Below are 17013 nucleotides of genomic sequence, written 5' to 3' on the forward strand. Positions count from 1 at the left end.
CATATGCCTATAATCCTAGATATCTCTCCATGCTCAGTTTTTTTTTTTTTTTGAATTTCCATCGATTGGGTTTTAGTTTTATTCCAATTTGTCAGCTCTGTCATTAGTACTAGTAGGTGGATGCAAATTTGAAGTTTAGTCACTGGTACCAGAATTGCACGGTACCTCCAAGTATTTTATCCCAGAACATATATATACTTACATTGCCTATAGTTTAAAGAAGAGTTCCATTATCCAAAGCTCAAAAATAAATTCTTATATAGCCTCAAGTCGAGATAAATTCTCCATCCTAAGGTCTACTATTTGCAAAAATTGAAGCAGTGTGCTAAAATTAGGGTCATGATAACTAAGTTTGCTATGAATTTTGCATTACACATGCTCACTTGGGTACAAATGGACCTAATTGCATTTTTCCTTTTGTTAGTGTTCTTTGTTCAAAATATTAGATCAGCAATATCTAAAATGCAATTCTAATTCCTACCCATTCTCGGTTGCAGCTAGGGATTAAAACCTTCATGATCAAGTACTCAAGTTGATCTTGCGCCCTGCAAAATCGGTAACCTATGGAAGATTGGTTTAATGATTGCATTGTCGCAACGTTCACTATTGTAGTCGGATTGTAAGTTCAAGCTCCATCAAATTTGTCGGATCACGTCTCATAGAAAAAACGACACATTTTCCCTACCTGTAACACGCATCCTCATGGGTATGAACCTCACTACAAACACTGAACAGATAATTTCAACCTTAACGATTCATGGCATACTGAATAGCTACAAACAAAAGGGGCGTGAGAAGTAAACTTTTAAGTTTGACAACTTTAATTGCGTGTACTTCGTTCATAATTTCAGCTGGGTTCATCATTGCCTTTTGCTTTGCCTCGTAACATGTCTCCAAACCCACCCCTCATTATTCGACCGAACCTTGTGTTCTCCTGCTGAGATTGTAGGCTGGGCTGAGGAGGAGCAGGGGCAGCAGGGTCTTGCTGCTCTCCACCCTCTTTCTTCCCAAGCAGACCACTCTCGCCAAAGAAACTGCTGACAGATGTGGCAATCCCAAGATGTGCCCCCATTGCCTTACCGATGCTCTCGAGCGTACCTCCTGACCTTTCCCGGGCTATAACTTCTAGTGCCTCCTTGTGTGCAGGGTCGAGAGCATCCAGATCTTTTAACAAGTTCTGTATTGAGGGCAAAAGTAGATCACGCACACTTGTAGCAGGAAGATCTGTAATGGAAATAAAAGAAAACATAAGCATACATAAGAGAAGGCTCATTAAACTGGCAGAAATTAGTATTCTAGCATATATTGGTCCACGGTGGACATCAAAACTCCACCCGCAATTTTAATTTAATCCAGGTAGATCGTGGTTCTAGCTGGCTGTAACTAAATTATAACTGGTGGAGCTGCATGTATTTTGTGATGTCAATTGACATCATAAAAATTTGTTTAGCATCACTACTATCATGCACAATTTTTTACCCTATTAGTATTAGATATTGACATCACTAGCCTAATCTATTGCTTATTTTGGGTTTTTGACATCACTTAAGGTCAATCCTAGCTCCGCCACTGATCGTCTAGCAGAGTTCCTACTCCCTCCATTCCAATAAATAAGGCGTGTGTTGTTGTCAAAAAAATAAATAAATAAGGCGTGTGTTACTAATTTGTAACTTTTGGGTAAAAAAAAGTCATCAGGAACACATTAACATTGGATCTAGTTTTGAAGATCTCATCGCGACTAGCCCAACGGTCAAAACGAATCTTCAATCAAGTTAATGGTTTGAGCTACAAAACATTTTAAATTATCGAATGTTCGCATTTAATACTGCTATAACATCAACAATTTTGGTTCTATTTGCATGCAAAGCTCGTGTGCAATTTGTGCTGCCGGTGGGCAAAGCACTCCTGGCGGAGAGCGGCAGAGGGGCTCCTGTGGCGCAAGACAAGTGGAGGTGCGTGGAGGTATAGGACGCGCGATCGTTGATCACGGCGGGCAGGCCGGATGTCTGTCGTGAGATAGTCCCAACGGCGTCGTAGGGCTTACGGGTGCCGATGTGCCTCTCTGTCTCTCCGAACCGGTCAGGCAGCTCAGTGGTGACGCTTGATGCGGACGGTTGGGGCTATGGTGAAGAACAAGGGGGCAGTGGCCCCAAGAATGTGGTCGGAAGATTTGCTTGATGGCCCCAAGAATGTGGTCGGAAGATTTGCTTGATGGTTGCAACGGCAGATAGGTCTAGTCATAACCTTACGATTGAACATCCCTCAATCTCCCATGGACAAGGGTCGAAGGAGGTGCGGCAGCTAGGCTGTGAGGTCCTCAACCAGTGGCGTGTGTGGGCCTTGGGCTCTCTTAGCGTTGGGATCCAGCTAACGAGAAGTCGTTAACCGGTAGAGAGGTTGGTAGCAATGATGGTTTTAATGACAAATATGCACGTACTCTAGGTGGAAGCACATGACCTTGTCTTCCAACTTCATGAGGCTACGTCTCAAAGCTCGACTTCCGAGATGAAAATCATGAGTTTGACCACTTGTCAACATCGACGGTCCCTTGTTTAAGCCTTTGTCTAGGAGTAGTGTACTTTTTGTTGTTCGGTCATATGTCATAGGGTTCGTGGTACGAAGATACTCTCGTTTGCAACAGATCCATGTTGGAGTGCCTCAGGGTTTTTCTTTACTTTTGTTTAAACGATTTGGTCTCTCTCTTTGCCTTGCATTGTCGAATATAATCGATATTGATCAATGCAGGCTGGGGCATCCTCCTTCATGACATACATGCACATACTCCAGTTGGAAACACATGATCTTGTCTTACAACTTGATGAGGCTACGTCTCCAAGCTCGACTTCCGAGATGAGAATCCTCAGTTTGGCCCTTTGTCAACATCGGCGATCCCTTGTTTAAGCCTTTGTCTAGGAGTAGTGTACTTTTTGTTGTTCAGTCACATGCCATAGGGTTTGTGGTAGGATTGTGGAGATACTTGGTCGCAACAGATCCATTTTGAATTAACTCGGGGTTTTTCTTTCCTTTTTTAAAACGATTTGTTCGCTGGCTTTGCCTTGCATTGTCGAATATAATCAATATTGATCGATGCAGAGACCCATCCACGTTTCCCAAAAAAAAACAGTAAGTACAGAGGACAAAATGGGATGATCCTCCTTTGTCTAGGAGTAACACTAGCCAGAAACTCAAATGCAGGCCCAGCATGTAGCCCTTTATTTTTAAAAAATAAATAAAAAATCATATTTCAAAGTTTTTAAAAAAGTCTAAAAAATGCTAGATGTAGCCAATGATGTATACTACAATGTGCAAAATCTCAATACAAACTATGTGTTATAACAGAAGTGTTGTAAGATGTTTTAGGTTTTTCAAAAATGCATGTATTTAGACATGTTTCATTGTGTAGGACTGTAGGTCCACTAATTTCGGTCCGTATCTAGTGGACATTGAAATATCTAAAACATTATAATAGTGAATGGAGGGACTAGATATTAAAATACATACATGAATGCAAATTCAGTCCCTATTGCCAGGATACTGTCCAGATCGTGAATGATGGGTAAATAATTTTCAAAAACTATATTAGGATAATAAACATAGACAGTGCTATAGACAATGATCTCGATACAAAGTTCCATGACTTCTGCTATTAATTAAGTGAAAAAATGGATATAGATAAAGGCTAACCTGTAGCATCCAAAGCACGCAGAGCTTCACAGAATACATTTGCTCTTTCACGGCGCCATTCAATATCATTTCCAATAGGTGGGACACTTGTAAGTTTAAATATCTTGGTTAAAAGATGTATGCAAGGTCAAAGGAAACACAAGACAAATTGATATGAAGATGTATGAACACAGAAATGAGCAAATCAACCATGCAAGCTATGGTCAAAATGTAGACATTAAATGTAGTAAGTAGGATATATTCACGTAGTCTATCTGTTGAATTAGGCACAGCTACTGCAAGTGCACGAATGACAGAAATAGTAGCTTCATGGGATCCATCTTCAAGAAAGGCATCCATTTGAATATGTATCTTGTCAACAACCTGACAGTGCAAGTCATGGACTAAGGGCATTGCAGAAAGTATGTAAAGTTTATAATAAAAATAGAAGAGAACTTTTCCATACCATGTCATCTTTTAAATGCTGAGCAACAGCTCCTAACGCATCTATACTAGCATATTTTACAGCCGAGTTTTGATCGGAACCGAGAGTAATCAGCGCTGGCAAAACATGAGTGGATGCAACTCTCACACCAACATAGGGTACCTGTGTGTTAATACAATCAATAATACTGCAAAGAACATACTATACCACTGATTCATTCGTGTAACAGTAAACTTACAAGTGCTTTCAGTAAAGCTGCAGCACTTGTTTTTAGATTGGTATCAGAGCTCACAACCATCTCCCACAAAATATTGAAGATGACTCCATGGTGCTCCTCAAATATACTACATTACAAGAAGTTAAATACATGAAAATAGTGCACACTCAACAGCGTCATGATATCTGTTGCACGTTTAGTCGAAGTACGAACCAAAGAAACCGGATCGCATCAATTATTTCAGCAGAGTGATGCATAGAAAATGAACCATCCTTTGTGTTTTGGATAAGTAATTTCCTCAAATATTCTTCTAACTGTTGACGACTTGAAGGAGAACCCAAAATACCAGACAACAGCAATGGAAGGACACATATAATCGCAATTTTTTCAGCAACAGAAGTTTTTGGACGCAAACCTGCAGCATAGTCCATATGTCTTAACAAAAATAAGTACAGCAAGCAGGTCCACCATTTAAACACATAAATTCTTACCACGAATTTTGGACTGGATTGACAGAGGAAAATAGGTAAAATCACCACTATCAATATCACCAGCTGCTACAAGAAATACAGGTAACATAATGTGCTCCAGATAATCTTTTCCGTAGCGTCCAGATACAGCCAACAGGTACTGATATTTTCAGGAAATAATTATCACAATTTATACCTAAAGATGGTAGGATCTGTATAGGAGATGTAGTTTGTACATTTTACCTTTGTGATCACTGTTCTTAAGCTATCCTCTTTTGCAGGCAACAAGCACGCAAGCTTGATCAAATTTGGCAGGCACTCAGTATGCATCCACTCAAATGCTGACCATTCTGTGTCACCACTGTAAAGTGCCTCAAAATGCAATTAATAGATAAAAGATTGTACTTCTTGTTGTTTATAATAATTGCTTAGTCAAAAGACAGTATCACATATGGAAACAGCTTACGTTGCATACAGCTTTAGCCTGGATTCTGACAAGTAGTTTTCTGGCATAGAGGGGTCAAGTGAAGGACAAGTCTCTAGAGCTTTCTGATGAATAAATGGTAACAACTCAGTCAGCATCCGAAGGAGGACCTCAATGTTCCATCGTTCATGCTCTCCTAAAACACGGAGATGAGAGTCTATTGTACCTTCAACCCCTGAAATGGGTGGACAACGCTGAAACGTAACAGTTATATCAGCACAAATATGGCAATTCATAAAGTACCAGGCGCCCCAAAAGCACCATGCATACCTGAGCAGATACCAGGATATGTGACAGTAACACTATCAATATCTGATCCAGTTTACCTCCCCATCTTACTACTGCAGGAACAAGTTCCCTGAGTGCAACGTCTACAACTACACCTGAAGGGTCACATGCTAACTGAAACAATAGCTCCTCAACCTACCAAACAAACAAAAATTAGGCAACTTCCAGAAGAGTATTATCTCAGTGATTTTTCGCCCTTCAAGCTCTCCAATCATATGTTAGCCCACCACAGAGAAGCCATTAAGCTAAGACAAAATAATTTCCACCCAATTGCTGATTCTGGGAATTAGTGAGAGAATTAGACTGACCTTATAATATTTATCCATGTTTGGAAACAGAGGAAGCAGCAAGGCCAGGTTATGTGTTGCAGCCTCCCTTACAACAGTTGCAGAATCTTCGACAAGTTGTTGCACAATAGATAGTATAAGGGAATCACGTATCTCAGGCCGAACATAAACTGCCAGTTCTCCACACGACTGAGCAACAAGCAATCTACGCTCCTCATATTGATGATTTATCTAAACACAAAGCAATTTGATAGATATAATATCTCAAAACAGAAAAGGCCAAAAGAGTAGTACGAAATTCGGAATACCTGTTCCCAACATTGTGGTAGTAACTCAGTCTCTGTCCTCATCTCACCAACACTCTTGGCTAACTCCAGACAAGCCTGCATGGCATGGAATACAGGTAAGTGAGTAAATACAAAATGTCAATTTACATGATAAGAATGCTAAGTGTGCATATGTAGAATAAGTTGCAAGTCACATCTTGAGAATCCCAGAACAATCTGTAGCAAGCAATACTTAGAAACATACATCCATTATAATGCGCCTCTGTTGTCCATCAGGCCGTTTTATCAGATTGAACAGCGTGTGAGTCAAGGAATCCCGTACGTCGCTATCTGGATGTCTTTCTATAGCACATATGATGAGTGGAAGAAGCTCCTGTGATGATGTAAGATATAACACTAGTTACATTCAAATAAATATTGGCGCAAACTACAGAGTTTACAGATAAACCTCACGATGGTTTATGAGCACATAAGGAACAATCTTTGGAAGAGCATCTGAAACTATCTTGATAGTCTCCAAGGCCTACAGGATTATACAATAGCAGCTCGAATAATGAATAATAGTGGAGTAGTAAATGAAGAAACTTCATATAAAAGCAGAACAAATCAAGGCACTAACCATCTTATCGGACGACTTTTGTGTACTTGGACTCTCTAATTTCTCAGTATGAACTTTATCTTCCAATACATAAACAGACATGCTACCTGAATTCCCCTGGCTATTATCAGCTCCATGTGGAGTGCCATTAACAGATATATCTTCTAGAGAAGTGTGTGTGCCAGATTTGTCTTCTCCTGAAATACCATAACCACCACTCCAAGCAGTTGAGCAAGAAACTGGTGCTTCTGAACCTGGGGAAACTTCAATAATACTTTCAATATTTTTATGATCTTTCTGTGTGTCCTTAGTTAGACTCTCTGCTGGTACTAGCGTAGTAGTTACAGATTCAGTTCCTTTAAAGTTCTCATGTTCATTGATCTGGGAGGTCACGTCAGTATCTCCAACAGACATCTGTTTACTTGATTGAGTCCCTTCAATGTGCATCTTAAGGGCTGTAATTTCAGCTCTGCAGTCATTCAGCTCCTTCCTATGGGCATCCAGCGTTTGCTTCAGGTCTTGAACCTTTCATAAAACAACTATATTAGAAAAGTTCAGAAGAGTTAACATATCAATCATACAGATCATTCTTAAGAGTATTACCATTTTCTCCTTCTCTTTTATGTCGACGTGAGCAGCTTCCAAAGACTTCCTCAAAGAGGCAACCTGATTATTAGCCAATTCCCTGCTCTTCATCAAGGAGTCCTTTTCAGCACAGAGCCTTTCGCTATCCTTCGTTAGTGCTTCGTTTTCACGAAGAATGGATATTTTCTCCTTCATATATGTATACAAATGATCAAGTTAGAATACCTAGAACTTGTGGGCTGGAAGAAAAAAAACGGAAAATCCCACATTTGAAGTTATCCAGGGGAAAAACTTATACCTAACACCAACATGAACATTTTTTAAGGCCAGAGTTATTGTTGAATGGTAAATTTTGCAATATAGATTCTTTGACTATTCTGTTTAAAAATGCCTGCATTGCATCAAAATGAAATGAATCATCTATTTCTCTTCGGCATCAAAGTACCAATTGTGCATGCATAACATAAACGGATTAATTATGGCCCCAAAGTGTAACTTGTAATCATGATTGGCTATGCTGTAGATTTTGTTTATGAATATTGGCAAGCTACTTACAGAGGAGTATGATAGTCACATACTCACAACTATCATGACCAGAGTGTGTCAGGAGTATAGAGGGATTTCATCCTCAGCAGGAAAGATGGCAATCTATACTATCATATGATGGACCAGTTCTGATTATGATTTCCTGACTAACACCAACTTAACAAGAATAGCCATTAATTGGTTTTAATGGCATCATATCTACCTTTCATCGCCATCAAATTAGTTCAACTGGACAGGTATAATCTACTTCTTTGACATATACCAACTAGTAGAAACCTTAGTTGATGCAAAACTAGGCCACTACGGTACAAAGCCATCACAGTAGAAAACACAAGAACAAGTAGGAAAGTCCTTCTCCAAACACCAACAAATGTCGAACAAACAAACCAACGATACCCACTCTGGGTTTAAGCCCAAAACCATCGGACCAATATTTCCTCAGACTAACAACCTAAGTGACACCCTCTCTGGAACTCTTTTGGCTGCCATGTATTTTGTGGCCAGATTATGGTAGGGTTGTTCAAGCCAACTATGAGGAACTTGTCAACATCCTCCCAGTTATGCTCCATCATAGCTAGAATATCATTTAGTGGGGCCATCAGATAATCGCGGAGATACCTCATACGGGTAGAGTCATATCATTCTCTCAGTGCTTGATGGAGTGACACAGAGACATGTAATTAACCCTTATGACACGGAGACATGTAATTAACCCTTATCAAATGTAGAGAGCTGGTCATTTATTAGAACAGAGCACTTGGATTAGTCTACATATCTGAATTATCAATTTATCATACTATCTAAGTGCTTTTGTAGATAGTATTGCTTCCTAACTACTGGTAGCAAGAATATGCGACCAACCTACATGCATCAGGTGTTCTTCTCATGTAAAAAATGCACCCAGTGGATTAGGGTTCATTGGGATTAAGGAGGGGACACGGGTGGTGGGAGCGGCCAGTAACAGAGCTAACAGCTAAGGGCTACTGGCAGATGCAGCCACAGGTCATCCACCAGGTGGGGGTGGGATGGTGGTACGAGGCATGCAGAGCCTGTCGAATATGTGGAAAAAACAGTGAAGGGTCATGAGGAAGGAAGGCAACCAGCCAAAGTGGTAGAGCTATCATGCTAGTTCTGGCGCTACAGATGTTTCTTCTGTCTATTAATAACCAAATTTCAAAATATGCGAATATGTGATAGTGTTTATTTATTTTATTTAAAGTCTCATTCTATCTTATTTCATTTAAATCATAACTAGCCAGAAATCCCACATAACTGTATGGCTGGGTGAAAAAAATGTATAACTTTAGAGTTGTATTGTACTAGTTATACAGCAATAATACCTAGAAAGTATAGTTAGATTTGTTAGACAGCTTTAAGAAGTCCTTGTTGTCTCTGACTGAGACACATAAAGCGACTGGTATATATCTTCCCTATGATTATTAATATGAAGATTTTCTGCCTGAGAACAAATTTTATTGTTGTGAATTCTTTAGGGAAAAAATACACATGTTGCCACATACATCAGACATTTACAGCTAATAATAGTACAAAATTTTGGCAACATTTTAGGGCATGTACAATGGTTGACGGAACAGTCTTTTCTTATGCACTCCACATCAACTAGGAAAGAAAAAAAAAATCTTATATGATGGATTATCTGTTATCTCTAGCAATAAATGCTTGAACTCCTAAAATTATGGGGTGATTAAAATAAACTAGAAAACATGGTGACTAAGAGAAGACATCTCGTACGGTGGATAAATGACACATATTTTTACTAAAAGATTCTCTCTTAGCTATGAAAAGGTAAACCTTTTATTTTTTGTTTTTCTCTTCCAACTCAGGAATCATCCTATGCGGGATTACTAAGATAGCACCATTGCACGAGCCCCTTAGGGCCTGGTCTACAATGTATTATCCTTTAATGTTATTATCTTTAGCAATTATTATTGTTTACAAGATCCTAAAATTATGGGTTTATTCATTCGCAAAAAAAATTATGGGTTTATTTAAATTAGACATGACAACATGCAACTAAGAGAAGACATCTCGTACGATGATAAAATAAGGTCTTATATTTCTTACTAAGAGATCATCTCTTAGCTAAGAGAAGGCAAACATCTTTTTCCCATTTCTCTCTCCTCCAACTCTTTTTTTTTCACGAATCCTCTACCAACTCAGCAATCAATCCTACATGGCATTGTAAGATAGCACCATCGTACTGTGGCCTTACGGGGCTCGTTAGATGCACATGTACGTGATTACCTCAGCAGCCTCAGTGGTAGATGAAAGATACTGGTAATAATAACGCCGAAGGGCATCAGGCACACAAGCTGAACTGTTAGTCCAAACATCAAGGTCTTGATCAGGAACCTGCAACAATGATAATTTAGCAAGTCATGACAACTTTTTTACATTTCATAGCAAAGAAGATAGGAAACAGATATGAACGTCTAAGTGAAAGTAAATAATAACTCTGCATGTATATGTTCCAAGATAATAATAAAAAACAACTAAATATGCTCATCCAAAGCTCACACATTGGTTAAATGTAGATTTTAGTTGCAACCAGCAAATGCAACTTCACTGTGTTTGCACAAGTTTCGCCATATAGTGGATTTCTAACAAGTAAAATCAAAACATTTAGACATATTTTCAAATTTTCTGTTTTCCCTATTTGGATAGCAATTAAGAACCTCTCGTTCTCTCATTTAAAGATCATTAATAGCAACAAATGATATAGCAAACTGATAAAACATTATGACAAGTAAATCAAATATTCTTGCATAATATTATGAATATTAGTTTCTAGCAATATCAACTATGTGATGACAAATAGGTATTTGTATAACATTCTGACATATCATTCCCAAAGAATTCAAAGTGATACCAGATGCACACAAATCACGAGCTGATAAACATTAGGAGGAAGTTACAACAGGAAGAGAAACAATAAGACGGAAATAATACGGACCTCCTCAATGAAAGTCATGGCTGCAAGTCGATACCCAGCCAAAAGCAGGTATTCCTTTACAGCACAGTTCAGATCTTTCCGCTCATTATCTTTCACAGGACCTAATGCTGAAATTTTGACATCTCGTTTATCATGTTGGTTAAACCCTTCATTTGTAGAAGCATCGGGAAGAGGCCCTGTCAGCAGCAGTCCAAAAAGGTGTTACAATATTTACTCTATAGAATCAATGTGAAATGTTTTTCAAGAAAACGCAAAAGCTTTGTGCCGCGATGCATCGGTAGAAAACAGAGTTATTTACAAGCCCAAGAGGGGGCACACCCAAGAAATTACAATGTGCATGGCCACCGTAGAGGTGTCCTTTCTCGCGGTCGTAGAGATGGATGTACGGCAAACTGCCACCAGTCAACAAAGGTCTCTGGGGGAACAGTTGATCCGATCCATGAAAAGACGTAGTGCCACAGGGTGCATGAGAAAGGAACAACCACAGAGGATGTGGTTCATTGTCTCCTTTGGTCGCAAAGCACAAATCATGGGTAGTGCGTGAAAGAACATCTCTCACATTATGTTTTGTGTGTTTGATGTCAATATATGTGATACACTAATGTTTGATTAAGTGGTACAGGGATTACATAGATATTTATTCATGTGTGTTGGATTTGGTCGGTCTGTCAAAAAGATAACAGCAAAAGTTGGCCAGGCCGGATAATCCGGGCCGGATATTGTTGAAATATCCAGCCCCCTGTTTTTGGCTAAGTCTTCGAGAAAGCTGCTCTGGATGGGGGCCGGACATTTGCCCGGATATTGTCCCGGTATTGTACCAGGGCCGGAATATCCGGGCCGGATATTTTGGAAATATCCGCCCCCCCCGAATTTGACTAAGGACTGGAAGAAAAGCTTCTCTGGCATAGGGCCGGACTTTTGGCCGGATAATGTCACGGTTTTGTTCCGTAGGCCGGATTATCCGAGGGGCGGATTATCCGGCCCTTACTTAGGCCGGATTATCCGGCCCCGGAAGCTGCAACGGCTCATTTTTGAGAGGGGTATAAATACCCCCTTCTTCTACCTTGGTGGCTTGCTCAATCATTATACAAGAAATCTGCCAAGCCACCTCCATTAGAGCCACCTCAAGAAAGTCAAGATTTACAAGATCTCCTTCCTCCCCAACCAAAGCTCTTGATCTTTGGAGATTCGAAGGAGAAGACACCGATCTACATCCTCACCGAAGCGTTCTTCATTTCCCCTCTCTTGTTTGAGGGATCTCATGCTAGTGTTCCTATTTGGTTCCCTAGTTGATTTGTTGTTGATGTGTTGTTGTTGATTGTTGTATTGTTACAGATTTGGGAGCCTCCAATTTGGTTGTGGATGTGTGCCCCAAGAACTTTGTAAAGGCCCGGTTTCCGCCTCGAGGAAATCCCTTAGTGGAAGTGGGCTAGGCCTTCGTGGCGTTGCTCACGGGAGATCTGAGTGAAGCCTTCGTGGCTGTTGGTTTGGCTTGCGTAGCAACCACACTCCTCCAAACGTAGACGTACCTTCTTGCAAAGGAAGGGAACTACGGGAATCATCTCCGTGTCATCGCGTGCTCCACTCTCGGTTACCTCTATCCCTCTCTAACTCCTATTGCGTAGCTATACCTTGCTTAGTTGATATCCTTGTCATATAGGTAAATTCACTTAGTTGCATATCTAGAGAATTTACCTTTTGTGTCAAGCCTAAATTGAAAAAGAACTAAAAATTGGTTAGCACCTATTCACCCCCCTCTAGGTGCTGCATACGATCCTATCAGTGCGGCAGTCCCAGTCTAGCAAGCCTTTGTGGTCCAGCACCAGTCCTGGTAGGCTAACCAGAGGAAGAACTTCACCCAAGGGGGTGGGGGCATGACTTTCTGTAAAAATTTCACAACGTTGAAGCCACCGCCCATGAAAGAGGGTGCTGCACGTCTAGGAAGTGTATTGGCCGCTAGGGGTCCGCCGTCACATCAGGATATCTGGCAAAGTAGTGAGTTACTACTTATAGTCTCGGGCGCATTTGGAAGCGTCAAACTGTTCATGATGGACATTGGCTCACAAACATTTCAGGGGCCCTCAACAGACGTATTGTGCCAATACATCCAAGTCTTGGAGCCATTCGTCATGCCTGCCACCATCTTCATAGATGTCACGACAACGCCCCTGCCATAGACGAAGGGGGTTGGTGCGCATTCACCAATGGAAGCTGGTAGCCATACCGAGCAAGCTAGGGAATGCCCAAGCCACCAAATCTCAAGGGCCGGCATACCTTGGCCCAGTTGACATGGCAGTCGCCACTGAGCAGTCACTCTGCCTGTCCAACGGGAGAAGTTCGTCGAGGGGAATGTCTGCCAGGACTGACTTGACCAGGGTAAGTTGTCCCGCCTTTGCCATCATGGACGCCTTCCAAGTGGGAAGCATGGGGTTGACGATCTGATTGACAAGGAAGTGGGGCCTGAACCTTACCCGCTGGAGGACCTCAAAGAGTAGCACCTATGAGACCAAATCAAACGCAAGGGTGATGTCCAGCTTGACATTGGTGGGTGGTTCCTTGAGCTTCTGAGCTGGTATATGTCTAGATCCTATTCCCAAACCAGTACATCAGGAAGTAAGATTTTGTGTTCTATATTTTAGTCATATCTCATAATAGCTAATCCATGGGCAAGGACTACTGCAAACAGAAAATGTTATGGGTGTAAAAAACTAGCTACAAGATGCATGCTGTCACTACGACTTTCCCTCTGTTATATATAAATGTAATAACAGTTCGTAATGAATAATGACTCATTTTGAACTAGCTACAATGCAATAGGTGCTGCCAATAAAATAACTTATTGATAGGTTTCAGCAGCACACACAGCGCTGCATCATCGAAACAGAAAATTCTGCAAAGTCAAAAGTCATGCTTCAAAGAGACGAACCATTTGTGTCATCAGGTGATGATTGTTGTTGCTTTTGTAACTCAAGCTTCAAGCATGAAAGGTCTTCCTTGGCTAGTCGGAGATCATACTCAGCGAGTGCCAACTTTTCTTCTGCTGCTATTTTCTCTTCTAGCAAACTCTGTGGATCGGCACCTGTCAAAAACAACATAGATGTGATGCATCAACCAAACCTGCTAAGAAAGCTGGTAGCTCGCAATTATCTATATGCCTGGATAAGTAGCGCAAGAAAACAAGTCAACAAACCAAACTGGATTCCCCCTGAATCCAATGTAAATCATTTTGGACATTGACATGATTTCCAAGGTGATATTTGCCCATCAATTTCTACAAAAATATGTTGTTCCACATAACGTTAAGTGTATATATATATACCGTGCATATGTGATGAAGTGTATTTTATGATGGATCCATACAAATTTGCAGTGGCAGACCAAGAAGGTTTGCTGGGGCAAAGATTTAAGGTGTAAAATTTTAGATAGAAATGCAAGTGCACTTGGTATATGAATGGTCCGCAAAATATTCAATATTTATACAACTATGGAAAAAATAAAACTATAAGAAAACTCCTTTTGCTCAAAACGCTCGGCATCTGCCACACTAGACACTACGACCCAAAATTCCAAATGAGACATATAACGTGTGAGAAGGAAGTGCGTGCACTACAGAATTTTCCTTTTTTGAGATGGGTGCAGTAACGTTTAGAGATGCAGAGATGAGGATTTTTTTTTCTGAACAAGGGCGGTACATGTGGTGCCCACTATGCTCAGCAATTCAGCACCAGGTTACTTAGGTATTTTTATTTTTGAGTGAATGTGACCTATGTCTGTGTGAGACACATTGATGGGCCACTATCGTTAGCCCAGATGCAGAAAGTCATAATAAAATGCCAGCACAGAAACTCATACCATTTACTTAGCATCCCATTTCTCAGCCCTTGGCATGGCAGTATCAAGGTCTGCAGTTCAATGAATCAACGTAGACAAACTAAATGGATACTTTACTTGCACCATCTCAAAAGCTACCAATGATCAATTAAAAATGGCTACCCCAGCTGTTCTGTTTCGGCAACCTCTGTTCATTTAAAAGGTTTATTGGTACTACTCCAGATGTATGCAACGTGCACATGACAAAGGAATGTCAACTGATCGCCGAGGCAAATTACTTAACAGAGAGTTACACGATCAATTTCACGCCGTCCAAGAACCAAGGATCTGAGCTAGTCTCAAATCCGATCATAGAGGAGCGGGGCTGTGGGCCACATATCAGAGAAGGTAAAGGTCGCAATTGCTACATAACAGCCGCAAGATCCAGCCAGCGAGCAGTGTCAGAGACACTGCGTGGTCCGGCGTAGGGAACCGGGACCTGGCGCAGAGGAACGAACTAGCGCAGCGGAGAGATGGGGAAATGGTGGTACCGGGAGGTGCGGAGGAGGCGCGGGCGACCAGGTCAGGCGGGAAGAAGGCAGGGTCGGAGAAGAAGGAGCGGAGGCGGAGTGCCTGCGCGTGTCGGCCGTCCTCCTGCAGCTCCTGCAGCAGCTCGAGCGCCGTGAGGTGGTACTTCTCCTCCAGCAGGAAGTTGACCACACAGTTGCACAGCGACGCCCACCGCTCCTCCGCGGCGCCGCCCGCCGCCTCCATGCTCATCGGGTTCTCTCGGATCCGGACCTTCGACGGCCCCGGCCTCTCTAGCCGGGTCGAGGAGCGGGCGACCCGGACTAGAAGGAAGGGGAAGATCGCGATTTGCGAGGTGGGAGCCACACAACGTGAGGCGTGTGACTTACTTGGGGCCTGATTAGTGATTACATACGAGATGGGTATTCAGTTCTTTTTTAAAGCAACCACATATTATTTCATAAAACGAAAATCAAGTTAAGGAAGCAACACATATGGAAACTAAAAGATAAACTGGGATAAAATAATTGTTTAAAATTTGCAGATAAAATCCTAAAAATTTGAGAAATACAACACGACACCTACTGTTTCTTGCAACCACCATATCCAGTGCCGCAGCCCAACTCCAGTGACTGTAGAGATGGACACAAGAAGAGTCACCGAGCCTCCACCATTGTAAGCTAAAAAAGCACCATCATCAACGAGGTTTTGTGAGTCGATGAACAAGTCTCGCTGCAAGCAACGAGGCACATGTCGTGGCACCTCGACCGGAGGATGTCCCCATGTTGTCTTGGACCAAGATACGACGCCTCCCATCAACGAAGTCATAGAAGAATGGCATATCCACCACCTCCGGACCAACATCTTCGCTCCAGAATAACCACCTTGCCCCGGCCGCCACTGTTGTCGCGGATAGCAACGAACTCCAGTAACACACCGATAAACTGAACTCGCAAGATCTAAAGAAGAGTGAGAAGACCAAGCTGTTGATCTGAAGGACCGAACATCACACGTTTCCATCAACTTCGAGACGCTGCCCAGAAGGTCACCGCCGGTGTGGGAGTAGAGTTGAACCAGATTTTAGCCCGGATGCCGCTCCCACCACCCTAACGGCGCACCACAACAGACAAGACCTAACCCTAACTTCCAGGCTAGAATGGAGACACGAAGTCCCCCTCCCTCACCGCCGCTTGCCGGAGCGGCAAGCGAGAGGAAAAGGGGACCAAGGCCAACACCACGACCGAGTGGAGGAGATTGGGAGGAGTTAGAGTCGTCGCCGCCCTCTGGCGAGGAGGAAGAGGCAAAAACATATGGGAATTTTGTTTGGTTTCTAACAAAACATTTTAGTGCATTTTTGGTTTAACTTTTGCTTGCTCGTATTAGTGCATAAATTTGGTTGTAGAGGAAAACTAAGGTGTTTGGTTATGTGCAAATCTAGGATCCTACAATATATTTTGCTTTTGGCATAAGTTTGTAGCCTACTCGTCATTCCTACCGACTCTAAAGAAAGGGGTACAAAGTAATACTTGAGTATACCAGAGTATGTCTGATCTATAGCCGTGGATCGGGGAGATCCTGGGCATGTGCAGGTTTACGAAAACATGTTTTTTTTGTAGAAAAGGTAAGTTTTAGATTATACAAAAACTATGTCTGTCGGTCCTCACGGTCACGGGTTGTGAGAACTTCGTGGAGTTCCTTTCCCACCGCGATCATAGTTCTTTACCAAAAACATGGAGTGTGTTACTTTTCCTACAAACGACTTAACCCTCTATGCTAAATTATAAATATGTCTCCGTTCACACAGTTCAAAATGGTGTGAGGCTTGACTAAA

General features: G+C 41.7%; 1 protein-coding gene across 1 annotated transcript; it reads right to left on the reverse strand.

The window, feature by feature from the left end:
- Positions 1–709: 709 nt before the first annotated feature.
- On the reverse strand, positions 710–15532 carry LOC124685302 (RAB11-binding protein RELCH-like). Its single transcript, XM_047219641.1, has 20 exons — positions 15206–15532; positions 13771–13923; positions 10845–11020; positions 10136–10243; positions 7343–7513; positions 6761–7264; positions 6590–6664; positions 6386–6514; positions 6163–6237; positions 5876–6085; positions 5550–5702; positions 5262–5473; positions 5039–5156; positions 4817–4955; positions 4539–4740; positions 4347–4452; positions 4130–4270; positions 3924–4047; positions 3685–3801; positions 710–1224 (listed from the first exon to the last, which is right to left on the reverse strand). Exons 1-20 carry the CDS (start codon positions 15432–15434, stop codon positions 848–850), a joined length of 3519 nt encoding a protein of 1172 aa, XP_047075597.1. The 5' UTR covers positions 15435–15532; the 3' UTR covers positions 710–847.
- Positions 15533–17013: the final 1481 nt, after the last annotated feature.

Source organism: Lolium rigidum, chromosome 1 (genome assembly GCF_022539505.1).
Source record: "Lolium rigidum isolate FL_2022 chromosome 1, APGP_CSIRO_Lrig_0.1, whole genome shotgun sequence".
Lineage (NCBI taxonomy): Eukaryota > Viridiplantae > Streptophyta > Magnoliopsida > Poales > Poaceae > Lolium > Lolium rigidum.

Excerpts from the sequence above, each read along its gene's own strand:
- LOC124685302 (XM_047219641.1), bottom strand. The coding sequence starts at position 15,434 with ATGAGCATGGAGGCGGCGGGCGGCGCCGCGGAGGAGCGGTGGGCGTCG. Across the intron at positions 6,665-6,760 it reads AAAAGTCGTCCGATAAGATG|GCCTTGGAGACTATCAAGAT; the intron begins GTTAGTGCCTTG and ends ATAATCCTGTAG. Across the intron at positions 4,741-4,816 it reads AATCCAGTCCAAAATTCGTG|GTTTGCGTCCAAAAACTTCT; the intron begins GTAAGAATTTAT and ends ACTATGCTGCAG.